This window comes from Microcaecilia unicolor, chromosome 1, assembly GCF_901765095.1.
Source record: "Microcaecilia unicolor chromosome 1, aMicUni1.1, whole genome shotgun sequence".
NCBI lineage: Eukaryota > Metazoa > Chordata > Amphibia > Gymnophiona > Siphonopidae > Microcaecilia > Microcaecilia unicolor.
In genome coordinates this window covers 137,595,120-137,613,163 of record NC_044031.1, presented here as the reverse complement: position 1 = coordinate 137,613,163, position 18,044 = coordinate 137,595,120, and the positions used below count along the sequence as shown (strand labels likewise).

At 42.2% G+C, this 18,044-nt stretch overlaps 1 protein-coding gene across 3 annotated transcripts in view; it reads left to right on the top strand.

Annotated features, from left to right (window-relative positions):
- SLC25A13 (solute carrier family 25 member 13) overlaps positions 1–18,044 on the top strand; it is a 424,259-nt gene that overhangs the window by 156,978 nt on the left and 249,237 nt on the right. For all 3 annotated transcript variants that reach the window (XM_030200826.1, XM_030200808.1, XM_030200817.1), the window contains exon 5: positions 8,801–8,940. In XM_030200826.1, coding sequence (XP_030056686.1) covers positions 8,801–8,940 — 140 coding nt within the window. The remainder of the gene's footprint in view (positions 1–8,800; positions 8,941–18,044) is intronic.

The window sequence follows — 18,044 nt, the reverse complement described above, 5'->3', positions numbered from 1 at the left end:
CCACTTGTAGCATTTCTCACTGGGTTGCCCATTCAGTGTTTAACAGCGCTTTCCTGTAAATCAATAAATTGTTGCAACTTTACAGGGTCAAAGAATACGTAATTATTAACATTTAGGGATATCAAGCATCTACAAGGAAATTTTAATTAAAAAACTGCTCCTAAGTTGAGAGCTCTTGTCTTATAAGACAAGAACTCTCTCCTTCTCTTTTGAGTATCCCTCGCTAAATCAGGGAAAATTTGTATCTTTGAACCCATAAAGTTTGCATTTGCATGACAAAAATAAGTCTTGAAAATGTTATTACGATCTATCTCCAAAGCAAAGGTAGCAATTAAAGTGGTTCTTTCAGTCACAATTTCCAGGGATGACTCCAAGAATCCAGTCAAATCAAAGTCCGGTTGAGCTTGAGACTGTCCATCAGTCACTTTTTTAAATCCTGTAATGTACTGGGCTCTAGCAATGGGGGGAAACCTCTCTGCTGGTATTCCCAGGACTTCTCCAAAATATTTACGCAACATGTCAAGAGCAGGAATTAGTGGAGATTTAGGAAAATGAATAAATCTCAAGTTATTCCTACGACCTTGATTTTCAAGAAATTCTATTTTGCGATGTTGAACCTCTCTCTCCCTGATCAGTGTGGCTGAAACATTTTGCAATTTATTAACCTCGGCTTTCAAAGGTGCTACCTTTTTTATATTGTCTTGGACTTTTCCAAAGATTTCTTGATGATTTTGTTTCAAGTCAATTACTTCTCCCTTCAGGGAGTTTGTTAGTTTGTAAAGCAGTGCTAATACCTTGGATGGTGTCCCAGAGCATTTCCAACGTAATCACAGCTGGTCTTCCTACACCACGGGTTTCAACAGGAGCTGGAGCTCGATCCACAGAAGAGATGTTATCCTTCGTTGTTAATTTGGTCGGCGTTGAGGCGCTAACGGGCCCTCCTGGTTCAGACGACAGGGGTTGTATTCCACCAATCATCCCGTCGTTCTGAGCCTCCATCAGCGACATACCTGCTCCTGGCCTCGGGGGAGCCGTGTTGGAGGGCGGGCTAAGCGATACGCCCTCAATGCTGTGATCAGCTTCGGATGAGGCTGATCTCGCGGTCGCAGGAAGTTGCTCTCCGAATGTCTGAATTCCAAAAGACTCCAGCACGGTTTGGCGCACAGCGGGACTTGAAGCTTGACTCGAGGAGGTAAGAGTTTTCGCCTTCCCCTTTCTCTTCCCCATGGTGTTCATTCGGGTTTCTGGCGTCTACCCCGCTAGGAGCTCAGGAAGTCCAAACACACCGCCATTTTGGATCTCCAGGACGCTAACTTTTTAGCATGCTAAAAATTAGCGCACGTTAACAATAGAGGCACCCATTATATTCAGATGGGTGTCTCTAGTGTTAGTGCGCATTAATTTGTAGCCCGTGCTAAGAAGTTTGTGTGCCTACAGCACGGCTTAGTAAACAGGGCCTTTTGTGTTGAAAACAAATTTGAATCTTTTAAAATTGTGCAAAAATAATAGTTTTATTTTTACATAGAAACAGAGAAAATGACAGCAGGTAGACTATATGGCTTATCAAGCCTAACCATTCATACTGTCTACTATCCTTTCCTTTCCGAGATCCTATGTGCATGTCCTATATTCTCTTGAATTCAGATGCGGTCTTTGTCTCCACCATCTCCACCAAGAGGCTGTTGCATATGACACAGAGGTATTTAATAAAAATCTCTACCATCTCCCCTCTCCTGCCTTTATTCCAGCATATAGACATTGGGATCTTAGTTTGTCCCCATCAGATTTATAACAGATTACTGACCATTTTAGTAGCCACACTCTGAACTGACGCCATCCTGATTATATCTGTCAGAAAGTTTGATCTTCAGAATTGCACACAGTACGCTGAATGTTTCTCTGTGGCTTGTCAGAATCTCTCTCTAACTGCAAGTTTCTGTCATTTTAAACATAAAAACCTTACTGGTAATTTGTAGCATTTGTTTTATTGCAGTGCTAGGAGGTTATAAATTGTTTCTTGGAAACTTCTTGTTAGCGAAGAATCAATTTGTTAATCAACAATAAAGTGCACATAAACCTAATAAAATAAAGCTTGAAATCTGAGCATAATGTTCAATATTTCTTAAATATACTACTTGGAAATTGAATAGAATTCAACAGTTTAAATTAATTTATAGAATTGGGGGGAGGAGGCAGGAGCAGGCAAGATTCTTTCTTTCCTTTTTTTTTTCTTCCAGTATTAGTTGTAAGACACAGTTTTATAATCTAGGATGGTGTGCTGTAGGGGAAGAGGTAGGGGCCTGGTCATAGCAGTTGATGTCAGCAGCAGTCTTGTCCCCAGGTCTCTGTACAATGCCAGCATGGGGAGTCAGCTTGCAGCACCTTTCATTGTTGCTGTAACTATTAGGCTACTTCTCCAGGCTAGGAACCAAGGAAGGCAGGGTTAAAATCATGCCTCTGAGTGATACTCCCTGTGATGTTAAGCAAATCACTTCAAGCTTCGTTGCCTCAGGTACAACTGAGATTGTAATATACTTGGACAGGGAAATAAAGGTGATTGGTTCTAAAATCCAAATTCTAAGTGCGGAGCCACATTGTGACGACGTATTGAGTTCTAGAGCTGACCTGGGGCATCATTGTGGTAACATATTTATATAGTTTTTGTTAGTCTACAGCAACAGATACAAGTGGATTCCCTTAGTGACTACTATCAAAATTATAGTGGAAAAAGAATGCTCAGTGGGATGACATTTTTCTGTAATGCTTTGAGTTCACTAATTTTCAAATTAATTGAAGCTCATAAGTACATAAGTATTGCCATACTGGGAAAGACCAAAGGTCCATCAAGCCCAGCATCCTGTTTCCAACTGTGGCCAATCCAGGTCACAAATACCTGGCAAGATCCCAAAAAAGTACAAAACATTTTATACTGCTTATCCCAGAAATAGTGGATTTTCCCCAAGTCCATTTAATAACGGTCTATGGACTTTTCCTTTAGGAAGCCATCCAAACCTTTTAAAAACTCTGCTAAGCTAACCGCCTTTACCACATTCTCTGGCAACGAATTCCAGAGTTTAATTACACGCTGAGTGAAGAAACATTTTCTCCGATTCGTTTTAAATTTACTCCATTGTAGCTTCATCGCATGCCCCCTAGTCCTAGTATTTTTGGAAAGCGTAGACAGACGCTTCACATCTACCCGTTCAACTCCACTCATGTCTCCCCTCAGCCGCCTTTTCTCCAAGCTGAAGAGCCCTAGCCGCTTTAGCCTTTCCTCATAGGGAAGTCATCCTATCCCCTTTATCATTTTCGTTGCTCTTCTCTGCACCTTTTCTAATTCCACTATATCTTTTTTGAGATGCAGCGACCAGAATTGAACACAATATTCGAGTTGCGGTTGCACCATGGAGTGGTACAAAGGCATTATAACATCCTCATTTTTGTTTTCCATTCCTTTCCTAATAATATCTAACATTCTATTTGCTTTCTTAGCCGCAGCAGCACACTGAGCAGAAGGTTTCAACGTATCATCAACGACGACACATAGATCCCTTTCTTGGTTTGTGACTCCTAACGTGGAACCTTGCATGACATAGCTATAATTTGGGTTCCTCTTTCCCACATGCATCACTTTGCACTTGCTCACATTAAACATCATCTGCCATTTAGATGCCCAGTCTCCCAGTCTCGTAAGGTCCTCTTGTAATTTTTCACAATCCTCCCACAATTTAATGACTTTGAATAACTTTGTGTCATCAGCAAATGTAATTACCTCACTAGTTACTCCCATCTCTAGGTCATTTATAAATATGTTAAAAAGCAGCGGTCCCAGCACAGAGCCCTGGGGAACCCCTCTAACTACCCTTCTCCATTGAGAATACTGACCATTTAACCCTACTCTCTGTTTTCTGTCTTTTAACCAGTTTTTAATCCACAATAGGACACTACCTGCTATCCCATGACTTTCCAATTTCCTAAGGAGTCTTTCATGAGGTACTTTGTCAAACGCCTTCAGAAAATCCAGATACACAATATCATCCGGCTCCCCTTTATCCACATGTTTGTTCACCCCTTCAAAGAAATGTAGTAGATTGGTGAGACAAGAGTTCCCTTCAGTAAATCCATGTTGACTTTGTCTCATTAATCCATGCTTTTGAATATGCTCTGTAATTGTCTCTACCATTTTGCCTGGCACCGACGTCAGACTCACCGGTCTATAATTTCCCTGATCTCCTCTGGAATCTTTTTAAAAAATCGGCGTTACATTGGCTACCCTCCAATCTTCCGGTACCGCGCTTGATTTTAAGGATAAATTACATATTACTAACAATAGCTCCGCAAGCTGATTTTTCAGTTCTATCAGTACACTGGGATGAATACCATCCTGTCCAGGAGATTTGCTACTCTTCAGTTTGTAGAACTGCCCCATTACATCCTCCAGGTTTACAGAGAATTCATTAAGTTTCTCCGACTTGTGTAGCTTTGAATACCATTTCTGGCACCGGTATCCCACCCAAATCTTCCTCAGTGGAGACTGAAGCAAAGAATTCATTTAATCTCTCCTCTACGGCTTTGTCTTCCCTGATCGCCCCTTTTACTCCTCGGTCATCTAGCGGTCCAACCAATTCTTTTGCCGGCTTCCTGCAATTTTTTACTATGTGTTTTTGCCTCCAATGCAATCTTTTTTTCGAAGTCCCTCTTAACCTTCCTTATCAGCGCTTTGCATTTGACTTGACATTCCTTATTCTGTTTCTTATTATTTTCAGTCGGTTCCTCCTGCCATTTTCTGAGGGATTTTCTTTTAGCTCTAGCTTCTTTTAGAGTTTGTCTCTGTCCCCGCCCCATCCCCGCAGGTTCTGTCTCCGTCCCCGCCCCATCCCCGCAGGTTCTGTCTCTGTTCCCGCCCCATCCCTGTAGGTTCTCTCCCCACCCCATCCCCGCAGGTTCTGTCTCCGTCCCTGCCCCGTCCCTGCATTCCCTGTCTCCATCCCCGCCCCGTCCCAGCAGGTTCTGTCCTTGTCCCTGCCCCATCCCTGTGGGCTCTGTCCTCATCTGCAGAAGCCTCGAACACTTATGATTTTATATTTAAATCTTTTTATTAAAATATAAAAAGGAACAATATGCTGTGCAACTGTTGTGTATAAATTACAAATAGAGAACAATAATAACCCTCCTTCCCACCACCCCACCCTCTACCCTTCCAACCCCAACAATAGGTGATTTCTACTACACCAAGGAATCCTAATTCACACTGTTAAAATATCAGGGGTATAAAATACAACCCGTTCTATATGCCCTAGAGGGGAAAAATATGCCCTATAAAAGCACTATGTTTTTTTAATCTGTGGATAAATAAGAAATCATCAACATTCTCAGGATTCAATCTAGCTCTCCTGTCTTCCACAGTCCTTCCTGGAATAGAAGTGGTCTTCTTAGAAGATGTGCTGGTAGCAGGATGTACAGGATCTCCCATGCAAATTTTGCTAGTTGTGGCCAGAATGTTTGCTTGTTTTTTCAAAAAATCAAAGTATCTTTGTAGGCATCACTTAAACATAAATAACAGTCCAGTTCATTAACAGGCTTCAAAGTAGAAAATGACACGGGGGCAAAGTTTGTCCCCTGTTCCCGTCCCTGTGAGCTCCGCCCCCGCCCGTCCCCGCAAGCTCTGTCCCCATCCCCGCGGTTACTGTGGTTCCCCGTCCCCGTGTCATTCTGTAGCTTCTTTCACCTCACTTTTTAACCATGCTGGCAGTCGTTTGGTCTTCCCTCCTCCTTTTTTAATACGCGGAATATATTTGGCCTGGGCTTCCAGGATGGTGTTTTTGAACAGCAGTCACGCCTGATGCAAATTTTTGACCCTCGCAGCTGCTTCTCACTGTTCTTCTCATTTTATCATAGTCTACTTTTTTAAAGTTAAACGCTAACATATTTGATTTCCTATGTATACTTCAAAGCTAATACCAAATCCGATCACATTATGATTGTTTCAGGTAAAAAAAAGAATTAGTAATGATGTTATATTGCAGTGCTTCAATTAGTCAGTCATAGCCATCAGAGAGAGGTTTTTTTTTTTTTGTAAAGGTAAACAGCAGTCTTTGTAGGTTGGAGTCTTAAAGGATGAACAAAAGATAAATTGTCAAGCTGGTTTAATTGATTAAACTAAGACCAACAGCTTGTTTTTGTTCACTTTTTGTATACTGTAACAATGCTGTCAGCATGCTGCTGTTTGTTCCTTTCTGCTGTGGTATGGGGCCATTTATGATGCTCAAATTTAAAACTGGAGAAGGTTGTCAAACATATTTCAACTTGAAAACCTGAAAGATCCCCTTTAAGGAATGTTCCAGTGATATGTAAATGCAAAAATGAGGTCTCTGGCTCTGCTGTAAGCTTTTGTGTGAATACTCTGATTGTCAGTGACTGCATGGTAAAATGCATGGGAAGAGCAGTAGAGAGCTGCATGGGAATGGGGATTTTGGGAATCCCGCAGATCCTGCGGGATTCCTGCAGGTATGGGAGAAGTTGCCACAGAATTCCCACAGGGATGGAAGAAGTTGCCATGGGATTCCTGTGGGAGTATAGTCAAAATCTCTGGTGACTCCAGAATGAGGCTTGGAATGTACTGAGGGGCCCTTTTACTAAGCCCCGTAAGCGTCTGTGTATGCTCAACATGTGTCAAAATGGAGTTACCGCATGGCTACCGCGTGGCTCTTGCGGTAATTTAATTTTTACCGCGCGGCTGAAAAATAATGTTTATTTTCTGCTGCGTATATCGGACATGTGACAAGTGGCATTTGGCACATGTAGGTCATTTCCGCTCGGATTCTGCTTGAGACTTTACCGCTAGGTCAATAGCTGGTGGTAAGCTCTCAGACCCAAAATGGGCACGCAGCAATTTTCATTTTGCCGCATGTCCATTCATGGTAAAAATTTTAAAAAGGTCCTTTTTTACAGGTGCCCTGAAAAATGATTCTGCACGTGCCCAAAACCCACGCCTTCACTAACGCAGGCCATTTTCCAGCATACCTTAGTAAAAGGACCCCTAAGAGAGGCAATTGGTTGAATAGTGAACACCGTCCAAGAAAACCATGGGAGGCTGTTGGGGTTGGGAAGAAACAGAGGGCTGCAAGCAAGTAAATAATAGCATGATTCCTGCAGGTATGGGCGGAGATGAGGAGATTAATTGTGGGGATGGAATGGATCTTAGCAGGTATGGGTTAGATTCCATTGGGGATGGACAGGGATGGGAGAATTTTCTATCCCTGTGCAACTCTAAAGCAGAATGACTTTTTGGACTATATCAGTACACAATATTCCTTTCTAAAAGAATAAGCTTGGTTTTGGTTTTTTTTTGCATTCCGTTATAGTGTTGTTTTAGATTAGACAAGTTCATTAAAGTATGTCTCTGTATTAAGCTGAGCCACTTTCCTGGTAAAGAGAGAGGGCATAGGGGTTGGAATATACAGAGTAGTGTGCTGCGCTGCTGAAGGTTATAGTTATGTTTTCTGGTTGAAGTAGTTTGCTGACAGTGTCACAGGATACTTTTCTATATTTCTTCTTCAAAAGTCTAAGACTTTATAAGGGTTAATATTTGTGTTCCAGAAACTGACATTTTGCTGTTTTAGTTTCACATTGTAAAACTTGAGCAACTTCAACATTCAGTATCCCTTAAGTTTGTGGTTTGAGTATGTGTTCCTATGTTGCTTAACTCACAAAAATATATTAAGCTTGTGATTTAATTCAAAACCATGCCAACTAATTAATAAATACTTTTTACATTAACCCTGAATATATATCCTTCCAGCCTCTCTTCTTCAATCTTGTTCTAAAACTTTCTTTGCCGGTGAAGGCCTAAAAGATTTAAAGGTAGTGAGAGGATTGGGGAGGTGGAGTTAAGTGATCCCCACTGATCGCCTGGGGGGAGAAGGAGAGGTGTTAGGCAGATGGGGTTGTCATGCACAACCACTTCGGGCTCAGGCCTGCCCAACATTGGGGGTTGGTACACTTCTGATAGGTACATCATCAGCATAAATATAGAATTTTATCTTTTAATCAAAACAGTTCAGCTATCTACCCATATGTGACAAAACAAACAGAAGATTGTAGGAAAGTTTTTTTTAGCATTGCATCAAGATGTACCATCTTTGGGGGCATCGTTTTTGATAGCTTATCGCACCAGCGAGTGCTTAACCAAATATATGGGAGTGAAATATATTTTCTTTGAGCTAGAGCAGTTGAAGGCCTTCAGGTCTTGTAGATATAAAGAAGGTCCCTACCGAATAGCCCCAGCAAGTAATATAGTTAAAGTGAGGGATATTTCATGTTATTGGCCTTTCTTTAGCTTTTTTTTTTCTCCTTTGTTAATTGACCTCTTTGTCATATTACAACTCCCCCCCCCCCCTTGATATTATTATCTAAGAAGGATTGCTTGTTTTCTTTTATATTTGATGTCTTTTGATTGTTTCCTTCTGCTGTTCTGTAATAAGTATTTGATAATGCAAAAAAAAAAAAAAAGCTCAGCTAGAGTCTTGTGGTAGTGATTAAATAGAATAGGTGACAATATCCAAGCTATCATTCCAAGAAATCCATTTCCTTATCACCTTGAGATATGAATGTTTCCAGATTTTTCTGTTTATTGGTGTTCAGCATCTTGCCTTGCCTCACCTCTCCATCTCCTCATGCACTGCAACTCCGTGGTTTTGCATTCTAGGCGCAAAATTTAAAAAAATAAAACAAATTTTTTGAAAAAAAAAAAATATATATATATTTTTTACTATTGAGGATGTTCAATTTTATTTTCCAGAGGATGTTAAGCAAGTATTTGGTCAGACTACAATTCATCAGCACATTCCATTTAATTGGAGTTCAGAGTTTGTCCAGCTGCATTTTGGAAAAGATTGGAAAAAACGATTAACTTATGCGGAGTTTACTCAGTTTTTACTGGTGAGTTCAACATGCAAATAAATTGAAAGATGCTACTCTATCCATTTGTGAAACCTATTAACATCTGTATATTATACATTTTTTTTCCTTATTGTGACATGTACTACTGGGGGAATAATGCATAAAACATTTTTGAATATTCTGCAGTTTATAAATTTTTGTGCAGACTTCCCACATATTAAGGCCACTCCCTATGCATGAAATCTCTCCCTCCCACTGGTAGCCGTTTCTGTCCTCAGTTTCTGCCTTCTCCAGCTCTCTTAGTTTCTACCCCTTCCCCTCTTCTGGTAAATTCTTCTCCCAGCTTTCTGTTCCCCTTTTCTAAGTGAATATCTGTTTGTTTTCTCTCCTGCCACAATTCTTCTCAGTTCACTTATTCTCTATCATCGGGCAGTTCGCTACCTTCTACAGTTCTATTTCTCCATCCCTCAGCATTCACTACTTCTGTCCTTTGTTTATCTCCTAGGAAGACCCCAAGTTCTATCCATTCCCAAGGATTCCCCCCTCTCAAATTTACAAACCTCTACCTCTTCTTAGTTATTGCCCTTCCCATGCACCCACCTTATACCTCTTTTCTCTCCTTTCTGTCCCCCAACTTCTGTGGCACAAACCTCCTGTAGCCTTCTGCTCTGGTTGTACCTGAGAAAGGCAGTATATCAAATGCATGACCTATAACTATACCCACAAGTCACAAAATATCTTCACCAAATCTGTGTGTGTAGTTCAATGGATGTCACCCGTTTACAATATAATATAAACAATGGAGGAAAAAGCCTCGGAATCGGAAGGGTGCTAATGATATTCACACCAACATCTCAATCACTGGCATAAAAGACCTCCAAGAAATCTTTAATGTCACCTACATTGGTGCACTTAAATTTAGACACCACCATTTCTGTCAGGTCTGTGCTTGGTGTAAATGGGTATGCCTATGAGTACCAAGCAACGTGTGTAACTTACATGCACAACTTATAGAATACTGTAAGTTGGAGACATACCTGTGCCCCTCCAATGCTCAGCCCACACGTATGCCCCCTTGCAGTTATGTGCTATTACACTTATGCACTATCTTATAGAATAGTACATAGGATATTATATGCATAAGTATGTGTAGCTGCATGCACCCAGTTACAGAATTGCCTTTTATGTAAGTTACTCATGCCTGTATAGAATAGTGCTTAGATACCTTGTTGGTGCCTTTGTGGGCAAGTGCATGTATTATATGCATTTATGCATACAAGGGGCATGTAAAGCGGGCACCTAGATTATAGAATTGCCTTTAGAAAGTGATGGAGAAGAATTACAGATAAATACGGTAGAGGTTGAACGCGTCACGTAGAGAAGGTTTGCATAAAACTTGCAAAATTAAACTGAATACGTTTCTGTTCAATATTTTCGTAAACTATATTATATACCTGCTAGAAGGAAGAGTGATCTGTGTTGGAAATACTAGATTCTATGAAAGGATGAGCACTCTAGATAGAGTAGAGAAAATGAGGCATGAAGGCTAAGTGAGAATGCAATTTGGTTGGAGAAATGCAAGACAATGGCACATTAAAGGATTGAAGCACTGATATACACCAAACAGGAGAAGGATCTCGAGGGCAGGGATCATATCTTATAATCTCAAGGTTGCAAAATAGTGTGAAGGGCAATAGTAAGAAACTGGAATTGCTAAGACATAAAGGAAGAGCTGTTAACTGCACAAAGAAATAGTAATGCCTGCACGAATTAGTGGAGAAACTTTATCTGAAGTAGTGTGCTTGAGGTTGTATTTCCAAAAGGATATAGACAGTATAAAGGCAGTTCAGGATTATCAATATGACGTAGATTATACTTTTCGACATAGTAGACCACTCACTTCTAATATAGTGCTTGGAGTTGCTCTTAACTGGTTCCACTCTTATTTCTGTCTCCGCACAAGTCACTGATACAGGGTGAGTCTACTTCTGTCATCACTCCCCTTTCATGAGGGAGGTATTCTGCAGGGGTGTATCCTTGCTGATCCTTGCTCTACACAGATTTTAATATCTTCCTGATGCCTTTAGCCACTCATACAGGATCTTAACATCAGTTTCATTCATTTGAGTATTTATATACTGCTTAGACCTAAGCGGTTTACAGTTTCACTTTACAGGTACTGGGTCTGTCCCTATTGGGCTCACAGTCTAGGTAGTACAATGTGTACTACTGTTGTATCTAGGGCAATGGAGGGTTAAGTGACTTGTCCAGGGTCACACGGAGATGCAGAGGGAATTGAACCTGGTTCCCCAGGATCTCAACCCACTGCCAACCGTCAGGCAGCATCGGGAATCGAACCCAGTTCTACAACCCGCTACACTAACCATTAGGCTGCTCTTCCACTATGCTGACATCATTTAGTTGTTAATTGTACCTGACACATGGAGCAGGCCATTACAGCTTGTAATATCTCCCGGATATCCTCATGGATTTTATAGTACAAAGTTGTCCTCAACTCAAATAAATCCAAAGCTATTTGAATCTCTCAGTCCACCTCTTCTATATTTAGTCTGTAATATCTTACCCACGTGAGAAATTTCTTCAAATAGTTACAATGAACATTCACTTTCTCCAGTAACTTATACTTTACTTTTTTTTCTACTTTTTAACAGATCATTATTCAATTTTTTTCTTTCATAATCATGAATTCACAATTTCTATAAAACTCCCATTTCCTCACTGTTCCTCTATTTAGTCTGGAGATTGTCGACCCTCATCCTCTTCAAAAATGTTATCCTTTCCCTTGGGGTCCTTATAAATAACTATTTATTATTTGGTCTCCACATTTCATGGGTCATTCAGAGTTTATTTGCAACACTCTGGAAAATTAAATCATTGAAGCCTTATCTGCATGAGAAAGCACAACAGATTCCTACATGCACACGTATTAAACCATCTTGATTACTGCTACTTATTGCTATCAGGCTGTCCCCTATACTCCACTTGTAGACTTCAACTTATCTAGAACATGGCAGTGTTGATTTATAGAGCTAAAAGCTATGACCATGTGATCCCTCTTTTGTGTGCACAACACTGGTTACCAACTGAATCGTATCTAATATAAAATGCTGCTACTCACACACAAAGCTTACTACTCTGGCCAACCTTCCTATCTTTCCTCACTGCTCTTTCCTTATAGTCCAGGTCATACTCGGTATTAGGTGGAATCACTAAGAGGTTTGTGTTAGACTGTTTCTCTCCTCTGGCCTTCTGTTATTCAACATCTTTTTTTACTGTCTATGCTCCATCTTGATCTCTCTTTGAAGAAATTTAAGGCAGCATTAGACTTGAGGGGGCCCTATTACAAACCTGCAGCAAAATATGATTTACCACGGGGCTTGCTGAGGTACCTCATAGTAATTTGGGCACGTGTATACTCTATCACATGCTAAAAAAAATAAAATTGATTTTTTAGCGCTGGGGTCCGAGAGTGGGTGTATTCAGCACTAATCAGCATAATGGAGTGGAATAGAGGAGTGGCCTAGTGGTTAGAGCACCAGTCTTGACATCCAGAGGTGCCCAGTTCAAATCACACTTGGGCAAGTCACTTAACCCTCCTTTACCTCAGATACAAAACTTAGATTGTGAGCCCTCCAGGGACAGGGAAATATCCAGTGCACCTGAATGTAACTCACCTTGAGCTACTACTGAAAAAGGTATGAGCAAAATCCAAACAAATAAATATGGGCATTGCTGCGCACTAACCAATTAGCACAGGTTTAACGCGAGTCCCTACCATCTACAAAATTATTTATTTATGTACTTAAAACATTTCTAACCTGCCTATAAACTAGGCGGTTTACATAAAAACATACATATCAATATATAACAAACATCTTCAATTAACAAGAATAAAACATAAAATGTTGCTGTCATAATTTCCAAAACTGTACTACATATAAAAAAAAGGCTTGAACAAAAAGCTGTGTTTTTTTTAAATAGTTTCTTAAATTGCTGGAAACTAGTAGTTAAGCAAAGCTGAACTGGCAAGGCATTCCACAGTAGGGGCTCATACACTAATGGCCACACACTAATGGGAAAATTAGTGCATGGCCATTAATAGGAAAATCAGCCATTTTACCCAAATGATAAAAATGGCCTTAGCGCAAAGAAATGACCTACATAAGGGAAAGGGAAATGGGACGATATACTGCCTTTCTGTGGCTTTTGCAACTACATTCAAAGTGGTTTATATAGTATATACAGGTACTTCTTTGTACCTGGGACAATGGAGGGTTAAGTGACTTCTCTAGAGGCACAAGGAGCTGCAGTGGGAATCGAACCCAGTTCCCCAGATCAAAGTCCGCTGAACTAACCTCTATGTTATTCCTCCATAAGTGCACTCTGAGACCACTTTTTTTTTTTAATTTATATGAAGTCTTTATTAATAAATGATACATTCTTCCAACAGTACAATCAGTAATATCCATACAAAATAAAGCATTATATGATAACAGAGGTGCTAAGTTACATATCAGACTTCTCCAACCAGTACTAAGATCACAGCACTATATCAGATGATACGCGTTACCTCCGCACCAGGGCGAAGAAGAAGTAATAATCATATCTTTCGGAACTTCAAATTTTTATAGAATTTTTACAATAAAAGTCAAACAAACTCCCCTCCCCCCCCCCCCCCCCCACCATCCCCTTACCCTCCTCCCACCCTCCTCCCTCGCCCCACCCGGACTGGTTTTATGAATCAACAATTAAATTATGTATGAAGGAGAAAGGGGTCCCAAATCAGGTGCCATCTATTGGTACGATTACTCCGCTCAGCAATAAGCCGCTCCATCTCACACACACATCTCAGCTTTCGAATCCACCGAGTTAAAGGTGGGATCGTAGTCTGTTTCCAACAGGCTGCTATAACAATTCGGGCTGCACATGTGGCGTAGCACAACAGCGTTTGTTGATTAGATAAGAGGCCTGCTGCTTTAGTGGAGAATAAGTAGATAGTGGGTTGCCATGGAATCTGTACCCCCAGCCATACCTGCAACCTACTACGAACCGCTTTCCAGAAAGCCCTTATTTTTCTCCAATGCCAACAAATGTGTCCCATGGATCCCTTCACACCACATCCTCTCCAGCACAGCCCAGACAAGGTAGGGTAAATAAGCTGTAAACGCTCTGGTGTCATATACCACCTAAATAGGACTTTAATGACATTTTCTTTAAATGGTACATGAGATGACGCCCCCGCCGCCACCCGTTCCATCCTCTCCCATGCCCCCTCCTCTAGTTCAGTACCCAAATCCCTCTGCCAGCCCTTCCTTTGAAGTGTGTAACGGGGTATTTGTTGAGTAATAATGTGATGTAAACGGGATATCAGCCCTGTAGTCGTGGCCGGCCCCTCACAAATTTGCTCGAGGACAGATTGCTTCCTATGCAACACTTCCTGTATAGCTTTTGTGTTAAGAAAGTGGGTAAGTTGAAGATATGCATATTTATCAGTCACCACTGTCGGGAACTACTGTTGAGCTTCTGCATAGGACAGAAGGGCCTCGCCTGCAACCAGTTGCCCCCATGTTCGCAAACCTCCCTCATACCATCTAGTAAATATGCCTCTCTCTGTCCCCGGAACAAATAATGGATTATATGCTATAGGGGAGAGACGCGTCAGGCAGCTGCGCTGTGGAAACAGACTGTCCCAATTAGCCATGGTAACATATATAGAAGGACATAGCCCCTCTTCTAACGACCTAAGGGACCTCGGTAGCCACATTAACGCTCCCAGCGGTCTGTCGCCCAAGGTAAACTGCTCCAGATCCACCCATTGCCGATCAGGATAGGCCTGAAACCATTCCACAGCCGCACGCGCCTGAGCTGCTCTGTAGTACCAAGCTAGGTTAGGGACCCCAAGCCCTCCTCTTTTCCTATCCTGATACAAGAAGGCCCGCGCTAACCTCGGACGTTTACCGGCCCAAATGAAATGCACAATATGATCTTGCAGTGCAGCAAGAAATCTGCGGGGCAACGAGATCGGAAGAGCCTGAAATAGGTACAGTAAGCGTGGTAGTATGTTCAACTTAACTGCAGCAATACGGCCAAGCCAGGAGAGCGCAATATCTCCCCATCTTTCCATATCAGCAGTAAGAACCCGGCCTAATCCCTTATAATTTGCCGTGAAGAGGTCAGAAAGCCTAACAGTGATGTTCACCCCCAAGTAGCTTATACCCCCACTGGCCCACCGAAAAGCATACGTGTCCTTTAAGGTTTCCACCAGGTCTTCAGGGAGGGTCACGTTTAACGCCTCAGATTTTGACATATTTACTTTAAACCCGGAGACTGTCGAGTATTGTTCAATATCTTTCAGGAGCTCAGGAAAGGATGTTAAAGGGCGAGTAATGAACAATAGCACGTCGTCTGCAAAGAGGGCCAGTTTATGTGCTCTCCCCGCTTTTGTAATGCCAGTGATCCCCGGGTTAGATCTTACCCTGGAAGCAAAAGGCTCCATAACCATGGCAAACAACAACGGGGAGAGTGGGCAACCCTGCCTGGTACCTCTGTGCAAGGTGAAAAAGTCAGAGTAGCCTCCATTCAATCTGATGCATGCTTTAGGCGAAGTATAAAATGCTTGAATCCACCTACAAAATTGGGGTCCTATCCCAAAGGACTCCATCACCTTGTACATAAATGGCCAATGCACCCTGTCGAAGGCCTTTTCAGCATCTAAGCTAAGTAGACACATAGGCCTTCGCATTTTTTTTTGCCAAGTACATTAAATCTACCACTCGCCTCGTATTATTCATTGCTTTTCTATAAGAAACAAAACCCACCTGGTCAGGGTGAATAATCGCTGGAAGCAAGGGGGCTAGTCTATTAGCTAAAACTTTGGCTAAGATTTTGACATCTGTGTTTAGAACAGATATGGGATGATAAGACCCACATTCCGTATGATCTTTGTCTGGTTTCGGTATCACTGCTATCCACGCCTCTAGCATGGAGACCGGTAAAGACTCCCCCCGCCCAATTTGGTTAAACAGATCAGCCAGGAGTGGAGCCAGTTCTGGGGCAAATTTCTTATAGAACTCATTAGGGAGTCCGTCCAGTCCAGAGGACTTACAAGATGGTAAATGTTGAATAGCTTTGTTTACCTCAAGCGGCGTGACCGGCTCATCCAGCATGTCACGTTGCTGGCTTGTCAGAGAAGCTAGGTCAGTCTCCGCTATGTAGTTTGCAATGGAGTCTACAGGGGGATTTATTTCACGAGTATATAACTCCCGATAAAAATCACTAAATTGCCTCCTAATAGCCTCCGATGTATGCAGCATTCCTCCTCCCCTCTCCCGAATATGGGTTACAGCCCTTTCCACTTTTTGCCTACGCAACCGCAAGGCCAGGAGGCGTTCCGCCTTGTTGGAAAATTCATAAGAATAGACTTTCGATCTAGATTGCAATTGGCTTAAATGTTCAGAGTAAATAGAGTCCAACTGAAGGCGCTGGGCTCGCAACTCCTCCAACACAGCCAAGGAGCCCTCAACCTTATGCTGTGCTTCTAACTTCTTGATCCTATCCAAGCATTGGGTCACTTGTTTTCTACGAATCCGAGCTCTCTTACTAGCCAGCTGTAAAAAGTAGCCTCTCGACACTGCCTTCATAGCATCCCACACAACGCTCAGGGGCGGCCCAGACTCCCTATTGATCTCCAGGTACTCTCTCAACATTTTCTTACAGCCCTCCACCACCTCGCCCTCTTGTAACACTGTGGCATTAAGCGCCCATCTCGTGTCTTTGATCTCCGTCTTAATTGTTGGTAGATTAACCCAAACTGGGGCGTGATCTGACAGAGTTGCATTACCAATTCCCGCACCTGGCCCCTGCTCAGCTAAAGCTACATCGAGAAAGATATAATCAATGCGTGAGTACGAAGCATGCACTGCGGAATAGTATGTATAGTCTCTCACTTGCGCATGATTCAAACGCCACACATCTAGGGTCCCTAGGGAAGTGGCCAGGGATCCCAACGCCCATGCATCCTGGGTGCCTACAGGCTGCACAGGCCCAGACCGATCCAAACTCGGATCCATAACGCCATTGAAATCACCCCCCATTATTATAGATCCCTGGGCAAATGTTGCTAAGAGATTCTTTATTTTAGTTTAGAAAGCCCCCTGGTGATCATTCGGAGCGTATATACAGGCTAGGGTTATGTCCATTTGATCTAATATTATGTGTAAGAACAGATAACGCCCGCCAGGGTCCCTTTTGATCTTTACTATTTGGGCTGAGACTGACTCATGAAACAGCACTGCCACCCTGCGTTTTTGGGTCCCTCATTTGAGGAGGCAAAGAAGGATTTGGGATAGCTAGGGTGGGAGAGGAGTCTTTCATGTTTTCGGCGGAGGTGTGTCTCCTGCAGCAAGACTATATGAGCCTCTAACTGTCGGAGTTATTTAAATAGTTTCTGCCGTTTTAGTGGCATGTTACTACTACTACTACTATTTAGCATTTCTATAGCGCTACAAGGCATTCGCAGCGCTGCACAAACATAGAAGAAAGACAGTCCCTGCTCAAAGAGCTTACAATCTAATAGACAAAAAATAAATAAAGTAAGCAAATCAAATCAATTAATGTGAACGGGAAGGAAGAGAGGAGGGTAGGTGGAGGCGAGTGGTTACAAGTGGTTACGAGTCAAAAGCAATGTTAAAGAGGTTCAGCCCCTTCACATTGTTAGATAGAATCTTAAGATGTATGTTCATAACTAAGACACAAGACAAAACAAAACAAGCATAACATACCACCCACAGGCCTCACTCTCACCCCCATCCTCATACAGTGTACCAGTCCGAGCCCACCCTCCCATACCCTCCCCTTAGACCCTTTAATTATCCCTCCCTTCCCCCCCTCCAAACACCAACCCGAAGATACTTTCTCTCCGAGTGGGAAGTGAGAAAGTAACCCACTGAGTATCAGGCAGACCCAGCTCCCCCCGCCCCCCCCCCCAGCAATTACCATACTGCCATCAAGACCAAGAGCCCTCCCCTCCCCCGTCTAATCAGGTCCACTTTAAACATAGCTTACTTTGTACAGGTCACATCTCTCCATATTACTCCTCTAATTACCCTTCTCACAGTACTAAG